Source organism: Podarcis vaucheri (assembly GCF_965113315.1).
Source record: "Podarcis vaucheri genome assembly, chromosome: 5".
Taxonomy (NCBI): Eukaryota; Metazoa; Chordata; class Lepidosauria; order Squamata; family Lacertidae; genus Podarcis; species Podarcis vaucheri.
In genome coordinates, this window is record NC_138763.1 from 21162850 (window position 1) to 21184572 (window position 21723).

Here is a 21723-nt window from a genome sequence, read left to right on the forward strand (position 1 = left end):
TGTGAGCCTGTTAATCTATTAAAAGTGTTGCCAACCTTTGAGGGCTTGTGGGTACATTTGCCAACTGGAGAAACCGTTGTGTGCAACACACACAGCAACCAAGAACAAACCACAACCTAATCTACTGGCTACCATAGAATGCTTTTGAGCCTAATTTTGGCAGGGAAATGGAACCCTGTGGACTCCAGGGAAGACCTCTGCAGATGCAGGTGGGATGGGTGAATCTGTCAATTTTTGTTTCTCCCATTTTCTCTTTTTTCCATGCGTAAGTTCAGTTCTCTACATTTCCAGTTAGTTGAATAGTATCCCAAATTACAAGGAAACTCTGTGGCTGGCTGCAAATTTGATTTTACCTTTATTATTTTATTTGTTTGATTGTTTATCACCATTATGCCAGAACCTCATGGTGACATACAATAATAAATGATTAAACTATCCAATACACTTCCTCTAAGAATCTAATGTGTTTGTTTGTTTGTTTGTTTGTTTGTTTGTTTGTTTGTTTTAAAAAGCTGCCTGGGTGGCTCAATGATGGATTCCTGGCAGGCATTATCAGCTACACGTGCCACAGCATTTACCTGATCTTATTGTGCAGTAGCACCAAGCCTGCCCAGCCCTATGCATGTTTACTTGGAAATAAGCCACATATAGCTCTCTGGGACTTACTCTTATGTAGGTGTTTCAGCCGCAGGGTAGTAAATGCAACACTTAAGTGTAGTGAATCAAAAGTTAGTTCAACTGATGTAAATGGGACTGTGCGGTTCTGGCAACCAATGGGATTACAAAGGCTGCTGGACGCTCACTTCTTGCCTCCAACCAACTGGTCACAGATAGCCATCAAAACCAAGGTTTATATATGTTCCATGGCACCATCAATGATACAAAATGGAATTTTATTGCCTGCAACATTGCATGACTCCCAGGCCCCAGGTGGGGACCCAGCATGTGCAATGATCTTAAATGTTTGTGTTGATCAGAGCAAAATATGAAGTAGTGGGGGAAAGAGCAAATGGTTTATTAATCTAAGGTCATTTACCTAATCTTCATACTTTGCACTTATGCTGAGTGTTTCAGGTGCGGTACATGCTTCGCAAACATTATTTCAGCCATGTTGGTAACAGCCTTCCAAGGAAATAGAGTGGTACCTTGGGTTAAGTACTTAATTCGTTCCGGCGGTCCATTCTTAACCTGAAGCACCACTTTAGCTAATGGGGCCTCCTGCTGCTGCCGTGCCACCAGAGCACGATTTCTGTTCTCATCCTGAAGCAAAGTTATTAACCTGAGGTACTATTTCTGGGTTAGTGGAGTCTGTAACCTGAAGCGTCTGTAACCTGAGGTACCACTGTATCATCGTTGAAGCTTGGTTGGGGTGGGGGTGGGGATCCAGCAAGGCCTCCTGGGCATTGTTTGAACTGGTGTCTCTCCTTAACTGTGCTACATTAACTGCATACGGAACAGTTGAGGGTCCCAACTAACAGAAGTGAACAAAGCTTCTGAGTTCATCAAAAATCTTTTATCAGCCCTGCCCAATGACAAAAACCACAAACCAAACAAGAAGTGGGTGGAGATAAGAGATAAAGATGTTGCAAGGTGGAGAAGTTTGCAATTGTCTGGCAGTGCAATCCTCTTATCCGTGTCTATGTTGTAAACAGCTTTTGGATGCCCCACGGGAAGTGATTCATAAATGATTAGGATGATAATAATACTCAGAAATGCCCTCTTAATTTTAAATGGAGTTCACTCTCAGGTTAAGAATGTACAGGATTGCAGTCTTAAAATATCAAGGCAGAGGTTAGGCTATATGTAATCTTAACATACGGTATACTAATCTGTAACCCATCTGTTATAAAAGGGGTGGGGGGAAATGTGCAGGTACAAAGGGCGGGCACGAATCTTTAGCAAGCCCTAGCCAGAAGTGGGAGCTGCATCACCGGAGCACACATCTCCCCAACAGAGCCTCCCCCCTAAAGAAGTGGGGTGCTTTCTCTGCTCTTGCAGCAAGTCTGCCTGCACCTGCACTCCCACCCATGTCTACATTGTATGGGGATGACATTGCACTCCACCAGTGCTCAGTCAGGGCCAACACTAATGATAAAATCCAAATTATCAGAAAAGCCGTAAAACTGTGACTATTTATCACTTCCATCCCTGCAGCAATCAGTGGAAGGATCAACAGCAGTTTATACTCTGCTTCGAAGAAAGTTTTTCGGTGAGTTTCCCAACCACCATCAAAAAATAAGATCCGTAGCTGGGGGGGGGGGGGGAGAGGGCTAGCTGGGGGTTTTTGCCCAGTGAAGCCTCCAAAGGGGTGTCATTGAGGCCCCCAGCCTGTGTGTGTGTGTGTGTGTGTATACGCAAATGTGTGTGTGTGCCAAACTGGGTCTTTTATCGGGGTGAAATAAAGCCTAGTTTTGCGCCTGCAAAAATAAAGACCCCCCCCCAATCTTTCGGAAGTGAATTGTGGCAAACTCCTTAAATTCAGGGAAACCAAAGAAGCAATGAATGAAAGTCCCAAAACGGTGACTATGTCTTTTGACACCCCCCCCCAGCCTTCAAAGGAAGCTTTGCAAGACACTGACTTTAAATCAGCTGGAGGTCGTCGTCCCCCCCCCTTTTGCTTTTTTAAGACTGCAATCCTATGCGTGTCTACTCGGAAGTAAACAGCACTGCATTTCAGGGCGTTTAATTCTAGGTACGGTAACTGGGCTCAGGGTTGCAGCCGGAGGAAAATTCCCGTAGGGAGACAGAAATAAAATTCCAAAACAACTTGAGCTGCATTTGCCGCATATTAAAACAAAAAAACAAAAATCACATCCATCGACCCCTTCCAGGATTTTAATCTGCGGCGAGAAGAGGGGTTCGTTAACACAATGGAAGGCATCTCCGCGAGGCAAGAAGAAAAAGAGGGGAGGAAAATAATAATAAAAAAATCTTGCTTTCTCCTAGTTCCGAACGTGTCCAACTCGAATGCATGTCACAGGCACTTAATGAACATCTTAACGAAAAAAATGTAATCGGTGTATCTCCGAAATCCCAGACGTGGAAGGCCGGCGGGGCCGTCGGGCGGGCAGAAGAAGGAGGCCAAGGCGTTTTGTGTCCCTCACGGCTGCCCTCCGTTGCCAGCACCGTTTTCGCTCCTGGAGCGCGGGACCCCCCTCGGGGCGACCCCCTGCCTGCCTCCCCGCCCGCCCCCTCCGCCCGCCACGGCGTCTCCGTGGAAAGGGGCAGCTCCGTCGGGCCACGCGCGCCCCCGCCCCCTCGGGGAGCTGCAGCTCCTTGTGGTGGGGTGGGGGGCCCTATGGGACAGCGGGTCCTCAGCTGCCCGCCCTCGCTTGGCCTCTCCCCGCGCCCGTGGCCAGGCTGGTGACGGGGAGGACGAGGGGCTGCTGCTGCTGGAGGCGCATGGACTCCTCGTAGGTGGGCAAATACTTCACCTCCTCGTAGCTGGGCAGCTGCAAGAAGACGGGCGACACGACGGGCAGGAGGGGGGGCGGCGGCGGCGGCGGCGGCGCCTGGCTGCTCCGGCCGCTGTCGAGCAGCGAGTCCTGCGACGTGGCGGCCGTGGTGCCTCCCCGGGCCAGCGAGTCCCCGTCGCCCTCGTCGCCGTCGCCATCGTCGTCGTCCTCGTCGCGGCGGCGTCGTCCCGGGCGCCGACGGCTGTTCCTGCGCGGACTCGGGCAGATGACGCGCTGCAGGAAGTAGCCGATGGCGAAGAGCACCAGCAAGATGAGCAGCCCCGAGAGCTTCCTGACGAACCAGCCCACGTTGTCCAGGAACGTGTGAAAGGGCAGCCGGCAGCACTTGACCTCCGGGTAGGTGGCGTTGCCGTAGCTGCAGCAGCTCTCCTGCTCGCCGCACTTCAGCTCGGCGCAGCTGCCCTGGCAGGGCGGCGGGCACAGCAAAGCCGCCCCCAGCGCCAGCAGCCCCGGGGGGAGGCCGCCGCCCCCCATCCTCCTCCTGGCCCCCTCTCGCCCTCCTTCCTCCGTCGGGCACCGGATCACTCGAGGGGAGGAGGAGGCGGAGGGGACGGGGACCTCGCTGGCCCCTCCACCCTCGCCCCGTCCAGCACGCGCTCTGCAAACTCTGGCGACGGGGCCAGGGAGCTGCCGCCGAAGGAGCCTCTCTCCAAGGCTGCTGGAAGGCGGCCCCGCCGAGCCGCGGGGTGGATCTCCCTTTAGCCCATTGGACCAGCTGCGGAGTGCGGAGATGCCGGGCAAGATCCTGCTTTTTGCAAAAGCTGCCCGCGCGGCTGGGTCCTGCAGGCGAGAGGCGGGAAAATCTGGCACCGGCTGCGTGTGTGTTTGGTTGCGCGCGCGGGGCGCCAAAGAGAGAGGGCGAGCCGGGAAGGGGTTAATGGGTCCGAGGGATCGGCTGGTTTTTCTTCTTTTTTGCAGCGCTTCGATCTACATTAACATAGCTGCCTGTCGCCTTTTCCTTTGGAGTAGCGGCGCACACCCCTCTGCTCCCCCATTGCTGCTCGAGTTCCTGCGCTTAAGTGATTGGATTCCCCTATTGGCGTTATTTAAATTTACTTGCTGCTGGGAGCTGCTGCTTACCATATTTCTGGTCTTATTTCTGATTAAAAATTGATGATAACCATTTGGCGGATGTTAATGGGCTTAATGCAGCTCCTCTTCCATTAGGGAGTGGGGAGGCTGCGATTTTCCTGGCCGGGTGCCTCCCTTACGCTTCCCAGCCAGGGAGAAAGGTCGGTGTCTTCCTTTCCCTGGAGAAGGTGGAGGAGGACCCAGAAGGCTGTCTAGCAAGGAGAGTGTTAAACGTCTTGAGACATGTGGGCAGAATTACCTTTCCATAGAACTGCATAGTTGGGAGGGACCCCGAGGGCCATGCAAGAAGCTCAACTCTGACTGATGGCCTTTCAACCTCTCCTTAAAAACCTCCAAGGAAGGAGAGTCCGCAACCTCCTGAGAGAGTCCATTCCACTGTCAAAACAGCTTTCGCTGTCAGAAAGTTCTTCCTGATGTTTCCTTTGGTCACATACAGTGGCCATGATATTCACAAAAAGAAGTAATGCCTTGCTGAACGCTTTAATTGTGGAAAAGGAACTTTAAAAAAGAAGAAGACAGAAACAGATAACCACAGGGCAGGTCCCTGCCTGGAGAAGTGTACAATCAGAATTTATTTCCAGAAGGGTAGCCATGTCCATCTGTTGCAGGAAAAAAACAAGAAGGAGTCTTGTAGAAGCACCTTGCAGTTGGAGAAGTTTATTTTATTGCATTTTTCCATACATTTAATCCCCATCTTTCTACAATAAAATCAAACACAGGCTTACAAAACAGAAACATAAGTAACACCATTAAACACAGCCCAAGCAATCACAGGCAGGGGTAGAATGGGGATGGATGAATTCAGAGAGGAGGAGATTTCCTCCCTTTCCATCACAGATTCTTGCTTACTTTTAACTTATTAGGCCTTATAGTTGTCTCTTAGTAGCAAAAGAACCGATGGGCAAACTTTAATGAGTGCACAAGCCCTTAAAATGTTTGCATTCTGCATCAGTCCTCACAAGATCCCCAGGGTGAGTTAAATGGCATTTCAGGCAAAAAAACCCAAAACAGTAATAACCTTGAATGTAAGGGGATATTTGTAAGAAAAATCAATGCACTTTGCCAATCGCTTGTTGTATCACAATCACAACAGCAAACTGAGATAAGCACAAATTTATGGCAGCTACAAAAGACTGAACAAAAATTAACCAATGTAGAAATCACCTCCCAGTTATTAGCAGCAGAGGTGATTTGGATTTTATTTACTTCCGTGATGCATTTTGTCTTGGAAAATGCTGATGAACATTCAGATGGTTACAGCATCCAAGCTTCCTGTACTCTTTGTAAGACAAATTTTAGAAGAACTGACCTGTGTTCACAGGAGAAAAGAATCTGCACAAATCTCTAGTCACACCCCGGGCCCATTTTATTCATTACCTTTTATCGTTATTATTCATTATCGAAGGAGCACAGGCTCATTCAATGTATTATTTCATGCACCTCATGAAGACTTGGTTTTTTAATAAAGCCTTTGGCTCATTAAATAACTTTTCTACTTGCTTAGGTTGTGTTTATTTTCATGGTGACCAGATTTGTTAATCTGTTTTTCATGGTATTGGGTTTAGTTTGGAATAATGCTACTTATTAATCTGTTAGCGTCCTTGAATTTCTTTGGGAAATAAGACAGGCAAGTAGCATTTTTTTAAAGCCCAGGGTGGTGTATAGCGTCCCCCTGCCCATTTTATCTCCTAACAACAACCCTATGAGGTAGACCAGGTGATTGACACAGTGAGCTGCATGGTGGAGAAAACATTTAAACCCAGTTCTTTCCACTTCTAGTCTGACACTATAATTACATGCACCCGACACCTTAAGATAGCCACAAACTGAAGATTTTGGGGCTTTAATATCATATCCTACTGTTTTCCTTGCTTGTTTTCGCTAGCATCTAGCTTAAAGGAGAGTTTTGGAGAATGGAAAAAAACTTCTCGTGGCTTTATGGCATTTTGTTTGGTCCTTATAAAGATAATATCCCACTGCTGTGTTTGGATTCCACCCTGCACCGTATGGCAATGATTTCTTATTAGACCAAATCTGGTTCTTGGCCAGCACAGCTTTGACATTAGGACAGAAGAATTCAGAAGCACTGAAACATTCTGCCCTGTCCCTGAAACCAGGGTGCTGAGTTTCCTACGGTGCCATCCTATACATATCTGCCCAGAAATAGATGTGTTTAGTTCAGCTTATTCCCAACTGACTGTGCATTGGATTGCAGATCTGTTTAACGATCATGGTCTTCTGCTCATAGAATCTTAGAAACCAATGCTCTACCTGATTCCACATCCCCCACCCCAAAATTGGAATCAATAGGACTAAGCATGTCCTGAACCTCTAAAACATACTGTGTGTTTGGGTGTTCCTAGACCATAGACTGTTCCGATTAAAATTTGGCAGAGACTGTCACTAGGCTGTGTGCCTCTAAGTGGTGAGAGAATAGCAAGCTTGTTGATGACTAAGCCCAACCCCAATCAGTCCGAACTCCTCCATTAACGGGGAAGAAAACCCTTTGAAGAAGGAGTGATTCTTTTGAAGTGCCTGACTAACAACAGAAAGCTTACACTTTGAAGATGTCCCCGGGTGTGAAGATAAAATTACAATGGGAGGAATGCAGTTAGCATAATCGCTGGTGCTGCCACTGCAAGTCGGAGTAGCACACGCTTTCTATGATTTAAGACAGGCTGAAATCTGTGGGACTTTCTTCTGAACAAACATGTACAGGACCAAGATGTTAAAACATCAGGGCTTCGGATATGTTCACGTTACAGGTTACTCAGGCTCCAGCTTGCTTCCACTGCTGATGTTTGAAGCTGAGTACGCATGATGTTAGCCACAATCCATCTGTATCCTGTAGTTTCTTGAGATAATGCGGTTTCCCTCAAACCAGCTTCCATCCAATTTGAAAACAGAAGCTGCAGTTTACAGGTGAAACTCGGAAAATTAGAATATCGTGAAAAAGTTCATTTATTTCAGTAATTCAACTTAAAAGGTGAAACTAATATATGACATAGACTCATGACATGCAAATCTCTTTTTTGATGAGAGCAGCTTTTGTATCTCATTTGGAAACCAAGCACCCAGAGTCTGGAGGAAGAATGGGGAGGCACACAATGCCAGATGCTTGAAGTCCAGTGTGAAGTTTCTACAGTCTTTGTTGATTTGGGGACAGTGGCGTAGCATGGGTTGCCAGCACCCGGGGCAAGGCAAGTAATTTGTGCCCCCTAACCCGTGGATTTGCGCCCCTAACCCGTGGATTTGCGCCCCCTAACCCAGGGATTTGCACCCCCTAACCCTAACCCCCAGATGTTGCGCCCGGTGCAGCCGCCCCCCCCTGCACCCCCACACTACGCCACTGTTTGGGGAGCCATGTCATCAGCTGGTGTTGGTCCACTGTTCTTCATTAAGTCCAGGGTCAACACAGGGTCTACCAGGAGATTTTTGGAGCACTTCATGCTTCCTTCCGCAGACGAGCTTTATGGAGATGCTGACCTCATTTTCCAGCAGGACTTTGGCACCTGCCCACACTGCCAAAAGTACCAAAACCTGGTTCAATGCCTGTGGGATTACTGTGCTTGATTGGCCAGCAAACTTGCCTGACCTGAACCCCATAGAGAATCTAGGGGGCATTGCCAAGAGAAACATGAGAGACATGAGTACGAGCAATGCAGAAGAGCTGAAGGTTGCTATTGAAGCTTCCTGGTCTTCCATAATACCTCAGCAGTGCCACAGGCTGATAGCATCCATGCCATGCCGCATTGAGGCAGTAATTGATGCAAAAGGGGCCCAAACCAAGTACTGAGTACATATGCATGCTTCTACTTCTCAGAGGTCCAATATTGCTCTATTTGCAGCCCTTGTTTCGCTGATTTCACTTAATATTCTAATTTTCTGAGACTGTTAATTTGGGGTTTTCATTAGCTGTACGCCATGATCATCAAAATTATAACAAATAAAGGCTTGACATATCTCGCTTTGCATGTCATGAGTCTATCTCATATATTAGTTTCACCTTTTAAGTTGAATTACTGAAATAAATGAACTTTTTCACGATATTCTAATTTTCCGAGTTTCACCTGTAGCTGAGGTGTGTGCATCAGCTGTTGCGCAAATGATATCATAGGAACATAAAAACATAAGAGGATGTTGCAGGATCAGGCCAGTGGCCCATCAAGTCCAGAATCCTCTTCTCACAACTAGATGCCTGCGGGAAACTTGCAAGCAGGTTCCAAGCATTTGAGTCCTCTTCCCATCCTGTGGTCTCCGGGGAACGCAGGAAGCATTTCTGCCTCCTGCTGTGGAGGTAGAATATAGTAATCAGCATCATTGATCACTCTATCCTCCACGAATTTGCCCGGTACTCTTTTAAAGCCGTCTAAGTTGGTAGCCATCACTGCCTCCTGTGGAAGCGTGTTCCATGTATAGCCATGTGCTGCTTGAAGGAGTAGTAGCACATGTGCAGACGACAACTTCAGTGGAAGTGGAATTCTGCATGGGGAAACAACTAATGGGAATCGGGTAATGGACACTGGGTGGAGATTTCCTAGCCCCCATTTTGATATTTGATATTTTATGTAATGTGGCTTGTCGTTGTTTTATTGATTATAGTTTAGAAATTATTTATTGTAACTGTTGAGTGGATTTCTCTTCAACTTTTATATGTTGATATTATTATTTTGTACTATTCTAATAACTGTTGAATGTTACTTAATTTGATGTAGGTTGCTTATTTTAAAGTTTTGTTGTATTATCACATTTTTGTATTGCATTAGATTGTTATAAGATGTACATTTTTTGTTTCTTCAGCTTGTAAACCGCCTTGAGTATTGTAAGATAGAAAGACGGTATCCAAATAAAAAATGACGACGATGATGATGATATGTACAGCAACATAAGAAAGTGGCATGAAGCACAATAAGCTTTTGCTGGATTGTGTCCAACACATTTACAGCGTTAATACATGGTGCATTTATTTATTTTTACATCTTGCCTTTCTTACACTCAAGTCAAAGGTCAAAATCCAACATGCAGCTTAATCTGCTTATGCCCAATGATTTCCATGGGTTTAGGTATGCATGTATTAGTTTTGGACCCTGGCCAAGGTGGCTAAGAGAACAAAAATATCAAAATAATGTTGCTGTTGTCAATAAACCCACCTCATTAAAAACACGTAACAGTTCAAGAGCAGATCATAAAATGGTAGAGGTAGCAGATAAAAACCCAAACCTGCTCATATTCCTTTCACAGTAACCAGCCGTCAATCTCAGCTATGCAGATGTTACAGATAATCAAGCTTTCTTGGCTTTTGTTATCCTTGATGGAATTGCTCTTTTCCCAGACCCAAGGGAATACTTGACTTCTTGCTCCAGGAAAGGAGGACTGTACTTATGCACAAAACCTGAAGAGCTTCCAGGATTATATCTAGCTCATATTACTATGCCAATAATGATTTCCCTGGCGGAATACATTCAGGATAGTTGAATTTAATATATACATTTTGTTATGCATACTCTAGCTAGTCTGATTTGAAAAGAAAAGGAAAGTAAAAAAAAAAGGGTGGGTGGGAGATCATCTTACAAGTCCTCCTTCAATAGGCTTGAAGTCGCGCCAAAATTATTATCTGGTGTTGAAATTTATACCAGACTTACAGGGCCAAATTCACTCTTAACTGTAGAAGTCGCTCACTACGCCAAAGAGGTTGCTTTTGGCGCAACTGTATCCAGTATTATATACTCTCCTGATCTTATCTTGGGTCTCGTTGATTATTTGGAATTGCTTGTGCCATTGCTTATATAACATGGCAGTTGCTACTTTCAAACAAAGCTAGGCGAGTTGCCTCTTATATGGAATAAATATGAAGTTAAGCACAAAGCTGGCCCCTTTATATATTGCTACATGCCACCCCATCTCTGAGCGGCCTGAGGTTCCAGGCACTTACCCAAAGAATTTCCTCCAGAAATTGGGCACAGCAGAGACTGTGATGTCTTTATGATATATGGTTTTATTGACACGTACATACAACCTGCACCTAGATGGAGGGATTGCAGAGCATTGACTACCCATGAGGTACCCAGTCTCAGCAGAAAGTCATCCTCGGTGTCTCTTTGTTTCAGCTTGCCATTCTCAGCTTACATGGAGGTTTTCCCCTTCCTCCTCCTCCTGGCTGCTAACTGACTCCAAGGAACTCCCCCGAGCCTACGTCATTCAAAGTTGAAACCCTAAACTGTGCCTTTGTCTCTGCCCACTAGGGCCCAGCAAAGAAGGACCCCTCTGCTGCATTGGAAACCTCCCTCTGCTGTCAAGTCTTCTGCCCTTGGTGACAGTTTCCATTGATGAGTCATTTACTCTGTTTTATTCCTTCATGGCTTGCACTCAGCTGGCCCTGCCAAGCCAACCAGGTTCGTTTGCATAAACTGAGCCCAGGAATTTCTGTGGTTTGCCGCAGTTTGATCAAAGCTTGCTTAATTTGAACTTTTACATTCCCCTTTGAACAACTGGCCAGGGACCTCCTGCCTGAGATGGGTGAAGAGGCAAATATGGATGGGGGCAATGGATGTGACTGTCTTCTATCCCTGTGTGTGTGGTCCCTGCCCCAGTGAGCTTACCACCTAAAATTCGACACTGGAAACAAAGTGAAGGGAATGGAAGCAGTTAACCAATGCAAAAATGTTCATTTCTGTTGCACATACTTAGGTTTTGTTACGGTAGAACAGGGGTGGGGAACATTTGGCTCTCCAGATGTTGCTGAACTACAGCTCCCATCATCCTTTACCATTGTCCATGCTTGCTAGGAGTTGTAGTTCAGCAAAATCTGGAGGGCCAAAGGTTTCCCATTACTTCCATAGGACAAATGGGTTGTGCCTAAGGCTTCTGGGAGGAAGTGAATTTCCAGGAAGCATAATAGTATGAAGGTTCTCCTCGAGGGGACGTGGTCCCTGGGATGGAAAATGTTCTCTAATGTAAAGTGCTAACTGTAAAGTGCTAACTGTTACCTGCAGTACCTCAATGGTAGAGGTACCCTTCAAGATTCAGGTTTTACTCCTCCAGTTAAAAGAGTTCCAGGGTTGGGAAAGACCTTGGAATGCTTCTGTGAGTCAGAGCAGGCAGCATAAGGCTAGATAGACCAATGCTCTCAATCAGGATAAGGCAGTTTCATAAATATTGTTACAGATCGTCTGTGATTCTGAGTAAAATTGGGATGATTTGTTTTCTGGAAGGATGTCTTGAGAGCAAACCTTTAGAAACATCACTCTTCCTTCTTAGTTAGGGGTCTCAGGCTATGGGAAAGGATGTCTATTCATAAACCTTGAACTGTGTGAGTGTGGAACAGATTACCCTTGTTTATTGCATGACTAAATTGGCCACAGAACATCCTGCAAGAAAAGAAGAACCTCTGTAGGCAAATCAATAAAGGTTTTATTAAAATCTGGACTGTGTGGATCATGGAAAAGGTTATTCATGAAAGATGGCAAAATAAGGAATAGCTCCATGTCTGGCTTCATTGTTCTGAACGTGCCAAATCTGATACCAAGCAACTAAACTGCATTTGTTACTGTCATTTGCATTCTGCTTGCTTGGCCTGCACTGAAAGCTTGAATGTAAATTTTCTGTAACCGATATTCCTGTTGTTAGGAGAATCAGCGTATGACATTTCTTCATTTTGCTTTCTTTGAATCTCGGAGACCAAAATTAAATTTGAAGCCATGTTGCGAAGCGCCACATATATATGTATGCATGTATGTTTTGTTCATGTGCACACTGCTGATCTAGTTAGTAAGTTCAGGCCAAGACAGACAGAAGAAAGTATGCCTTCACACAGCACGTAACTAAACTCATGAAGTTCACTATAACGAAGGAGAAGGAGGGGTGGCCACTAATTTAGATGGCTTCCTAAAAGGATGGAGACAAAATAGTGGCGGCTAGGTGTATCATGGAACTTCCAAATGAGCAAACAGATTGCCATATCTGCATCTTGGGTCCTTCCTCCCTTCCTTTGGCTGTGGATAAACAGAACAAAGCAAAAATAGTCTCCTACCAGTTAAAGAAATTTTTAATGTTCACAGCGAAAGAACAAAGACTCCATTCTCAGAGGAAAGGTGCTCCCAGTTAAGGTTTCCACCCACTTCCCCCCGAGCCACCCTGTCACTTCCTCGTCTGGCAACCTGATCTCGAAACCATTTGGCCTTCTACCTTATCTGCTCTCCTTGACCTTGGACTGATCAGTTGGACACTTTCCAGCGAAAGGGAGTCTGTTAATTCTCTCTCCCCCACTCCCTGTTCTTCTCCTAGCTGTTCCCCACTCAGTTCTTCCCAGCTGTTGTTTTCCGAACTATGTCCCTCTGCAAACCACTGCTCCAAGTCTATACTCCACTGCTCCTGGGCAGCTTCAGGATCCTGGTCAGGGGGAGCCCCCCCCCCATTCCTCATCAGAGTAGCTCAGTGGCCAAGCACCTGCTTTGCATGCACAGTGTCCCAGGTTCAATCCCTTGAACCTCTAGGGAGGACTGAGAGACAAGGCTGCTGCCAGTCAGTGCAGACAGTACTGAACTAGATGGATCAATAGTAGTTCCCTGTGTCCTGTGACCCTGAGCTGCTGGAGGATGCTGTGTTCTGATGTCATGTCAGACTCTCACCTGATCTGGATACCTTGAATAATGTGCTTACATTCTATACGTTTGCTGTACGCCACATCAGAGACTGGTTTCTTAATATGCCAAGGGAATTAAAAAGCTTTCTTTATTGTGGGGAAATATATGGCCAGTTTGACACACACACACACACACACACACACACACACACACACACACACAAGTTTCAAGGAATAAGCATCTAGAAAATAACCCCCGCCCCCGGGGATTATGCTGTTTCATCAGTAGTTAATACAAAACAGGGCAATTTCCATATTTGGATTAACTTTCACACATTGAATACATTCTCATTTTCAGCCAACTGCTACAATGCGCATTGTGATGACTCACACAGCATGTAATGGACCTGTGGCACAACGGCAAAAAGACCTGCATGTAAATGCCATCCCTAAGCTAGGACTGTGTTTTCATCCTGACTGTTTTTGAACTAAATCAGGCTTTCACATTGAGGGGGTGGAGAGGCAATTAATGGACGCATCCATTTAAAATCAGGAATCACAGAAGTACTGAGCAGATACCGTGAAATTGCCTACTAATAAGGGCGCTGTTTATGCTCCATTACTGGCAACATAAATAATCATTTTTATCAGCAGTGCTTATTTAGAATGGCTAAAATCTCTCTCTCTCTCTCTCTCTCTCTCTCTCTCCCTGCCCTGGACCCTCCTTGAAAAAGCAAGGAAACTCTGTTGCCCGCCATTTTTTCTGTAAAGAAAGCCACATTTGGCAGGCTTGGCAATCTGTTAGTATCATTGACCTATTAGCCAATGTTAATAATTCATACAGTTGAAGATGTGGAAGAAACCTCTTTAGTGTGGCAAAGTTAATCACAGGCAAATGTATCGGAACCAAGTGCCTAAGTGTTTGCAAAATGTGCCAATAAATCCAAATAATGCATTAGAGTTCTCAGCTACAGCAGAGCCCGATTCTATGGAGATTTATCCAGAGGTAAGGTCCAAAGCAAGGGATTTACTCTCAAGAAAGTGTGCACAGGATCGTGATCTTAGTCACAACTGACTTTTAAATGGGTTTGGGCCAAAGTGTTAATTGTGGTGTTAAAATGAATTATATAAAGAATGATTTTTCCAGAATATTGACTACTTGTTAGAAACAAACGAAGGAGTCTTTCTCAGCCCTGGAAATGTCAGGGAATGAACTATTTGCATGCAGAGAATGTCTGCTACCACTGAGTTGCAACCCTCCTCATAAAGGTAAAGGTAAAGGATCCCTGACAGTTAAGTCCAGTCACGAACGACTCTGGGGTTGCGGCGCTCAACTCGTTTAATGGCCTCATATGACCCACCAATTGCAAAGCAATTTTATGCCCAGTTACTGAGTTCAGTGGAGTTTCCTTCTGAAAATGCATGCATAGATTGGGCTCATAATTTAGCAAAAGTAGTTAATCCATGTCACTTGACATGTTGGGAATGTTAGAAAGCTAATGGGTGATCGGAAGTTACTCATACCTCATGGTGAGCATGCCTTGCAAGGAGGGTCATTTTCCAAAATGCATCGTAGTAGCTGATTATTCTTATTGAGTGTAGCACACAAGAGAGTACCGGTATGTTACTCATTATACAGTGTCAGTCCAGGGGAACATGGAGTTTTAATCACAAATCAAATTGTAAGATGTGTTTGTAAGTATATTTTAAAAAAGTCATTCTTTCTGCATTTTAAGTAGAAAATAATTGATAAGTCATGTCGGCATCTTTGGAGTCTTAAATTCAACACACATGCAAGCAATAAACTGTTCTGTCAAGACATCAGCATATCCATCATAAGCATTCGTTATTGTCATTTAAATGAGCTCATTACGAATCTTTTGAGTGGGCGCCGTGTTGCAATATGTATCATTGTTCTCTAAAGCAGGAGTGGAACCTGTGGGCCTTCAGATGTTGCTGGACTCCAACTTCCATCAGCCCCAACCAGCATTGCCAATGGTCAGAGATGACTGGAGTTGTCCAACAACATCTGGAGTACTACAGATGTACTACCCTCCATTACACAGAGATACAGTGGTACCTCTGGATGCGAACAGGATCCGTTCCAGAGCCCCGTTCGCATCCTGAAGCGAACGCAACCCGCGTCTGCGCACCTGTGCGTGCGTGAGTCGCAATTCGCCACTTTCGCGCATGCGCATGACATCATTTTGAGTGTCTGCACATGTGCAAGCAGCGAAACCTGGAAGTAACGTGCTCCGTTACTTCCGGGTTGCCGCAGAGCGCAAGCCGAAAATGCTTAACCCGAAGCTACTTCAACCCGAGGTATGACTGTACTACAAATCAACAATGCTAGCAGAGAAACAATAAGTGCATTGTAAAAAATATTTGCATATTGTTTACTTCAGTGGGTGACACTGGCCTGATTTAAGATGTTTGCTGAGTGGAGTCCAATTTTCTTATAATTGTTCTATTCTTGTCTCTGACCAAGGCAGAGTGGTTTGCTGACCAGAGCCAGCCCTACCATTAGGCAGACAGAGGCAGCTGCCTCAGGTGGCTGATTTTAGGCAATCATGAAAGGGCAGTAAATTGTTAGTTGTTCGTTTATTATTGTTGTGCAAACAAAAAAATATCCTTGTGTGATTTTCTGTCTTGGGCGCCAAAATAAACCGGCTAGTCAAGTTGCTATTACATGCCTTTGCATGGGGAGATGGGGTCCATTTGCTAGTCTACCTCAGTCAGCAAAATGTCTTGTTGGTTTGCTGCCTGTTAAAGCGAATAGAGTAGCACAGGCTTGAACAACTCATGACTCACCAAGTTGAGCGCAGCCATGTTCAGAGGCCTGCTAGAGGCTTAGTAAGCTTTCTATTATTGCCACCTGCAGGACTGCAAAGATGGTTGGGGTTGTCATAACACCTGCAAGAGCCGCAAAGCAAAGCTGGTGCGCAGCTTTTGATTTCACGGGTCATATGCCTGCCTGAGCCAGCCGTATATTAAATTGCTGTCCGGATGCTATGTTTGCAGCTTGAAGTGTGTATGGCAGTCAGCTTGACTCCTACAATTGGGGGGTGCGTAGAATTATCTCTTATAATGAGAAGAATTGATACTTTCTGAGTCCTCTGGGAGCAATGTTCTTAGGCATTTCCTCAGGAAACAGAATACACAATGTTGTGATTTTTACTGAGTCAGTGTAGCAAGTATCATATTACTCCATTTGTATTTACTGGAGGTCCCAGCAGGTCTCTTAGAGGGACACAGAGTATGGAGTCTGAGGCTGAATGAAACTGGTGACACACAAGCACACTGATATTGTGTAGAAATGCCAGTTAACATATTCTAGAAACAAGAAGAAGGTTTCCAATTGCAAAAGTTTGTGACGGCAGAATGTATTTTAGCAACCGAGCAGCTAACTCTTTTTGAAAATATATACGTTGCAATCTGTTGCCTAATGAATAAGCTAAGGAAGCCAAGAGAATGTGTTTTGTCCGTCTCCTACTGATCTCTCCTCTCTCCAAAGATGACTCAAGGTACCTTATCCACATTACAAATTTGTTTTGGTTTTATACCAGTTGTCCTTCCACTCCAAAGAATCCTAGCAATTGTGGTCTGTGATGGTGTGCGCTAACAGTTCTCTGTTAGAAATCCCTGGTACCCTGCAGATTTCCCATTCTCCGGGATTCCAGGAACTGCTTCCAGAGCCAGCTGCACCATTGGGCAGATTGAGGCAACTGTGGGGGGGAAATGCCTATTGAATTAACTTGTCTCATAGATATTCCAAAACAGTGAAATTTCCACCCATGGAAATACATCCGCAAATAAGGATGAGGGAGAAATTCTATGAAACTCATATTTAAGGATGAACCTACCAAATCTACACTTTCTGAAACAGTATGTAAACTGAAACATAGCCTCCCTTTGAAAGTCACACTTCTCTGAATTTTGCAAAACAGTTCTCCAGCCAATTACTGTGTACAAAAGCACAGCTACTGAGGTAAAGTGTGCACAGAAGTGCATTTATTAGTAAAAACGACATACAGAGATGCATTATATTAGGGGGAATTGATTTGCAAAAATGTGTACATTAGGGGAAATTGCATACGTAAAAATGTGTTTATTAGGGGAAAATATGCACTAAAACAGTACTGGATGTTCACAAATTATTATTTTTTAACTCACAAATTGGTGCAGATGTGTGGAGAACTGAATTTAAGACTGGAAAATGAGACAATGAAGGGACCAAAATTGACAGCTCCACCCACCTCTATACACAAGTAACTGGCTTCAACACTTCAATATCACAAGAAGTTATGCCTGTGTGTATTGAAGCACCTGTGCTTTCAAGGGATTATGGCATTTGGGAACCACTACCCATGGCTTCAAGGGATGCTGGTGGCGCTGTGGGTTAAACCACAGAGCCTAGTACTTGCTGATCAGAAGGTTGGCGGTTCAAATCCCTGCAACGGGGTGAGCGCCCATTGCTCGGTCCCTGCTCCTGCCAACCTAGCAGTTCGAAAGCACCTCAAAGTGCAAGTAGATAAATAGGTACCGCTCCGGCGGGAAGGTAAACGGCGTTTCCGTGCACTGCTCTGGTTCGCCAGAAGCGGCTTAGTCATGCTGGCCATATGACCCGGAAGCTGTATGCCGGCTCCCTTGGCCAATAAAGTGAGATGAGTGCCGCAACCCCAGAGTCGGCCACGACTGGACCTAATGATCAGGGGTCCCTTTACCTTTACCTTTACCTTTACCCATGGCTTCAAAAAAGTTATCATTTGGATTCATTTTTCTTTGTGTGCTATAGGGTTCTTTGATATGTCTACAGATTGTGCTTGAATCTGATGGCACTTGGCTTTGTTTGCCTGCCCACTCTGTACCTACCAGTCCCAATGAGCACAAGCCAGCACTGGGTTCCCTTCCCACACTGAAAATAGGCTTTAAATAAGCATTCTGTTGTGGCCTATAGAATATGTCATGGTGTGGGCTGGATGCCCACAACAATTTCTCTAGTTTTCAAATGTGCCCATGGGCCCTGCAGTACACACACACAGAGAGACATGGAAGATCCAGTTGTGTATCTTCTGCATAACAACATGCAGTTGACCCTGATTAACACTCATTAATTACAAGTACATTAAAGTCCAAATTGAATCCAGCCATTTCTGCCTACATAAATGAGCATCAATAAAACTGAAAGCTTTTTGCAAATTGATTGAAGAGGCTAACTAGGTCTGACATACAGTAATATCCATAGTATGGTCTATGAAGGCTCCAGTTACATTGTGTTCTTAAGAACAACCCCCCCTCCAATCTACTTCAATTTCTTTTTTAAACAGGATGTCATAAGCATTTGCACTCAGATAACTCCTTCAGGTACTTTTGACAGGTGCGCTAATAAGACGGTGAAGGAAACAGTTATTTGTAGCAACATTACCTTCTGCTTTGGTAATGTTTGATAAAGATAAGACTGGATGGCATTGTAAAGGTTAGACCAGGTCTGTATGACTTGCCCATCAGCCATGTCAGTTCATTAGGGTGTTGATACCTGCACTGCCTGCCTGGAACTGTAAAGTTTTTTTAAAAGGGCAATTATCAAGAACCTGCAAAGCCACAATAAACATTACTATCTATCCATTATTAAAGGAAAAAAAATTGTTAAAAAAATGTCCTTACAAAATAAAATGAGTGATAACAACCACATGTTTTTAGTCTGCAACAGCATGCGTGTTGAAGATCTATAACCAGTGTGGTGTAGTGGTTAAGAGCGGTACACTCGTAATCTGGTGAACCAGGTTCGCTTCCCCGCTCCTCCACATGCAGCTGCTGGGTGACCTTGGGCCAGTCACACTTCTTTGAAGTCTCTCAGCCCCACTCACCTCACAGAGTGTTTGTTGTGGGGGAGGAAGGGAAAGGAGAATGTTAGCCGCTTTGAGACTCCTTAGGGTAGTGATAAAGCGGGATATCAAATCCAAACTACTACTACTACTACTACTACTACTATTCTTCTTCTTCTTCTTCTTCTTCTTCTTCTTCTTCTTCTTCTTCTTCTTCTTCTTCTTCTTCTGTGTCTGGATTTGGATGTACGAAACAAAAAATGGCATGGGAAAGGAACAAATTATTAGGGCTCATTATTTCCCCCCCTCCCCAAAATTTGCTTTCATTTGACTCAACTGGGGTGCTCATGCCATTCCGCTTGGGCTGCAATAATCCTAATAAACACTTACTGCAAATAAGTCCTATTGAACTCAAAGGGGCTTCTGTATAGACATGTAATGGATTGAACTGCAAGTCTGTGGTCTGAAGTCACACACACACACACACACACACACAATGCACTTCAAATCACCCCTTACTATTGACCATGTTGACTATGGCGAATAGGAGGTGGAATCCAGCAACTGTTGGGCCATGGGTTCTCTATCCCTTAACGTGGGCAGAAAGTGAAGATGGGACTACAGCAATCTCAGTGGGGTAAGGCACATGCATTGTGTGCATAAGGTTCCAGGTTCAATCCTCAGCATCTCCAGGTAGGGGAGAGACCTCTTCCTGAATCCTTGGGGAGCCACGGCCAACTAGTGTTGACAATCGTGGGATACATGAACCACTATAAGGCAGCTTCCTAAATTCCACCTACAAGCTATTTTGGCTTCCACAGTGCTAACGATACAGTCTTTTGCTTTCCTTATTAGACTTTTGCATTGCGCTGCAAAACTGGCAGGCACTACAACAGGGACAACTGAGCCCCCATATGCTAAGCACAGAATGTTGCTGAAGCTATGTTGGTACAGACAAACCACTCTGTGTGCCATTATAAGTACACACACAAAAAACAGCAGCAGCAGCAGCAGCAGCAGCAGCAAGGATGTCCATTCCAGAGAGCAACTGTAGTAAATGACTGTGCCAAAAATTCTCAGACAGTGCATCAGCATAAATGAATTAATATTAGTCACTCCACCTTAACATCTTTCACCACAAAATCTCCTGTTTAGAGATTATTGTGTGTTTTTTTAAAAAAGAAGTCATTTTTGTGGCCACTAAAAAACTTTCATTTATAAACTCTGAGGCCTTGATGAGTGCTTTACGGGAATGTATTTTTAGTAGTCCAGACTTCTATAGGTGATGTGCAATAATCAATACTGAAAGCAAACACTAAAGAAATACATTGATTCTTCTGAAGCACAAAATCGTTAGATACTTGACTTTCAGACTTTTTACCATGGTTTCATTGGGCAGAAAACTTTCTGTTTGTTTTATATTGCTCTGAATTTTGCAGTGAAGCATTAAATGCTACAACACTCAGAAAGATGCTGCTAAAAATATGGTTAAAAACTTTGGGCCCTTTAATCATAATCCTGCTAAAGCAGATGGGGGAACTTTGTGATTTTTGTTGCTATTATAAGAGATTTGTACTTTTTCATGCTAGTAGGGGAAATAGTTTATCAACCAAAATCTGTTTCAGAAGCAGTGTAAAGGCACTTAACTTTATAAGTCAGCATTTTGACTTGCTACAAGCCCTATAAACAATAACACTGCCTTGCTAGATTCATGGAGAATCTACTTAATGATCATATGCTGATTTTGTGAGGGCTTTTGCTTCCCAATTCTATTGGTAAAACATAATGTCATTTCCCATGTGCTGAGTGCGCATTACGGTTGCATTACAATTACAACCAATTACAATATTTCAGTCTGAGAAGAAGAAAAAGAAGCCTGCCCATCTAGCCCAGTGTTATGATAGCTGGCTGTAGTTCTTCATGATCTCAGACAGACGTTTTCCCCATCCCTACCTGAGAGATACCAGGAATTGAACCTGAGATTTTCTATATGCAGAGCATTTGCTTGGCCATAAAGCTGGGGCTCCGCTCCAATGGCTGTTCCCCTTTTCCTGTGCTGGTGAACCACCCTGGGGCCTCTGGATGAAGGGAGGCATACAAATTTAATAAATAATAATGATACTTTTTTTAAAAAGCGGAGCAAGCAACAGCATGGCTGACACTCTTCGCAAAGTTGTCTCTTCAGTAAGGTTACGCTCCCTACTCATATGTCGATTATATGCAGAGAGAATTTCTTGTCCCCCCCCCAAAATGGGATTTGGAGTACAATGGAATTCCATTCTTAGACCAAAGTAAAGTTCACAAACCGGGACACTACTTCCGGTTTTGCGGAGTTCATAAACCAAATAGTTCATAAACAGGGCTGTTCTTAAACTGAGGTACCACTGTATTACACAATAACTAAAAAGCATTTGCAGTCATGTGTTGACTGGTTATATGGAAATACCTAAAACAGCCCACAAATTGTCCCTGGGTTGCCATCAGGATGCTGTTCCATTTAAGGAATCATTCCTAGTGTTTGAAATTGCTAAGGAACTAGTTGTTTCCTCAACACTTTTTCAAGTACACCTCCAGAGTCATCTGTAACTGGAAAACGAATGAGGAAACAAGACGACGACTCTGCACATGCAAAAAGTCAATTTGCTCATCGTGCAAAAATCTCCAGTTCCAATAACTACATTCATGAAGCCTATAAAAATAAGGAGGACTCGAAAATGTTCCTCTGTGACTGTGATTCCTTTCCACAGTA

The 21723-nt window shown here is 44.6% G+C and overlaps 2 protein-coding genes across 4 annotated transcripts in view; one reads left to right on the forward strand and one right to left on the reverse strand.

Annotated features, from left to right (window-relative positions):
• Positions 1–7661, reverse strand: part of LOC309533287 (putative membrane protein C3orf80 homolog) — a 51964-nt gene extending 44303 nt beyond the window's left edge. For 2 of the 3 annotated variants that reach the window (XM_082224669.1, XM_082224668.1), the window contains exon 1: positions 3435–7661. In XM_082224669.1, coding sequence (XP_082080795.1) covers positions 3435–3950 — 516 coding nt within the window. In that variant the 5' untranslated portion in view covers positions 3951–7661. Of the gene's footprint in view, positions 1–1491 lie in introns of those variants that run through there. The other variant, XM_082224667.1, reaches the window with a different exon arrangement.
• Positions 3683–21723, forward strand: part of LOC309533154 (NACHT, LRR and PYD domains-containing protein 1a allele 5-like) — a 79850-nt gene continuing 61809 nt past the window's right edge. The window contains exon 1 of the mRNA XM_082224349.1: positions 3683–3812. The gene's annotated coding sequence lies outside the window, so the exon portion shown is untranslated. The remainder of the gene's footprint in view (positions 3813–21723) is intronic.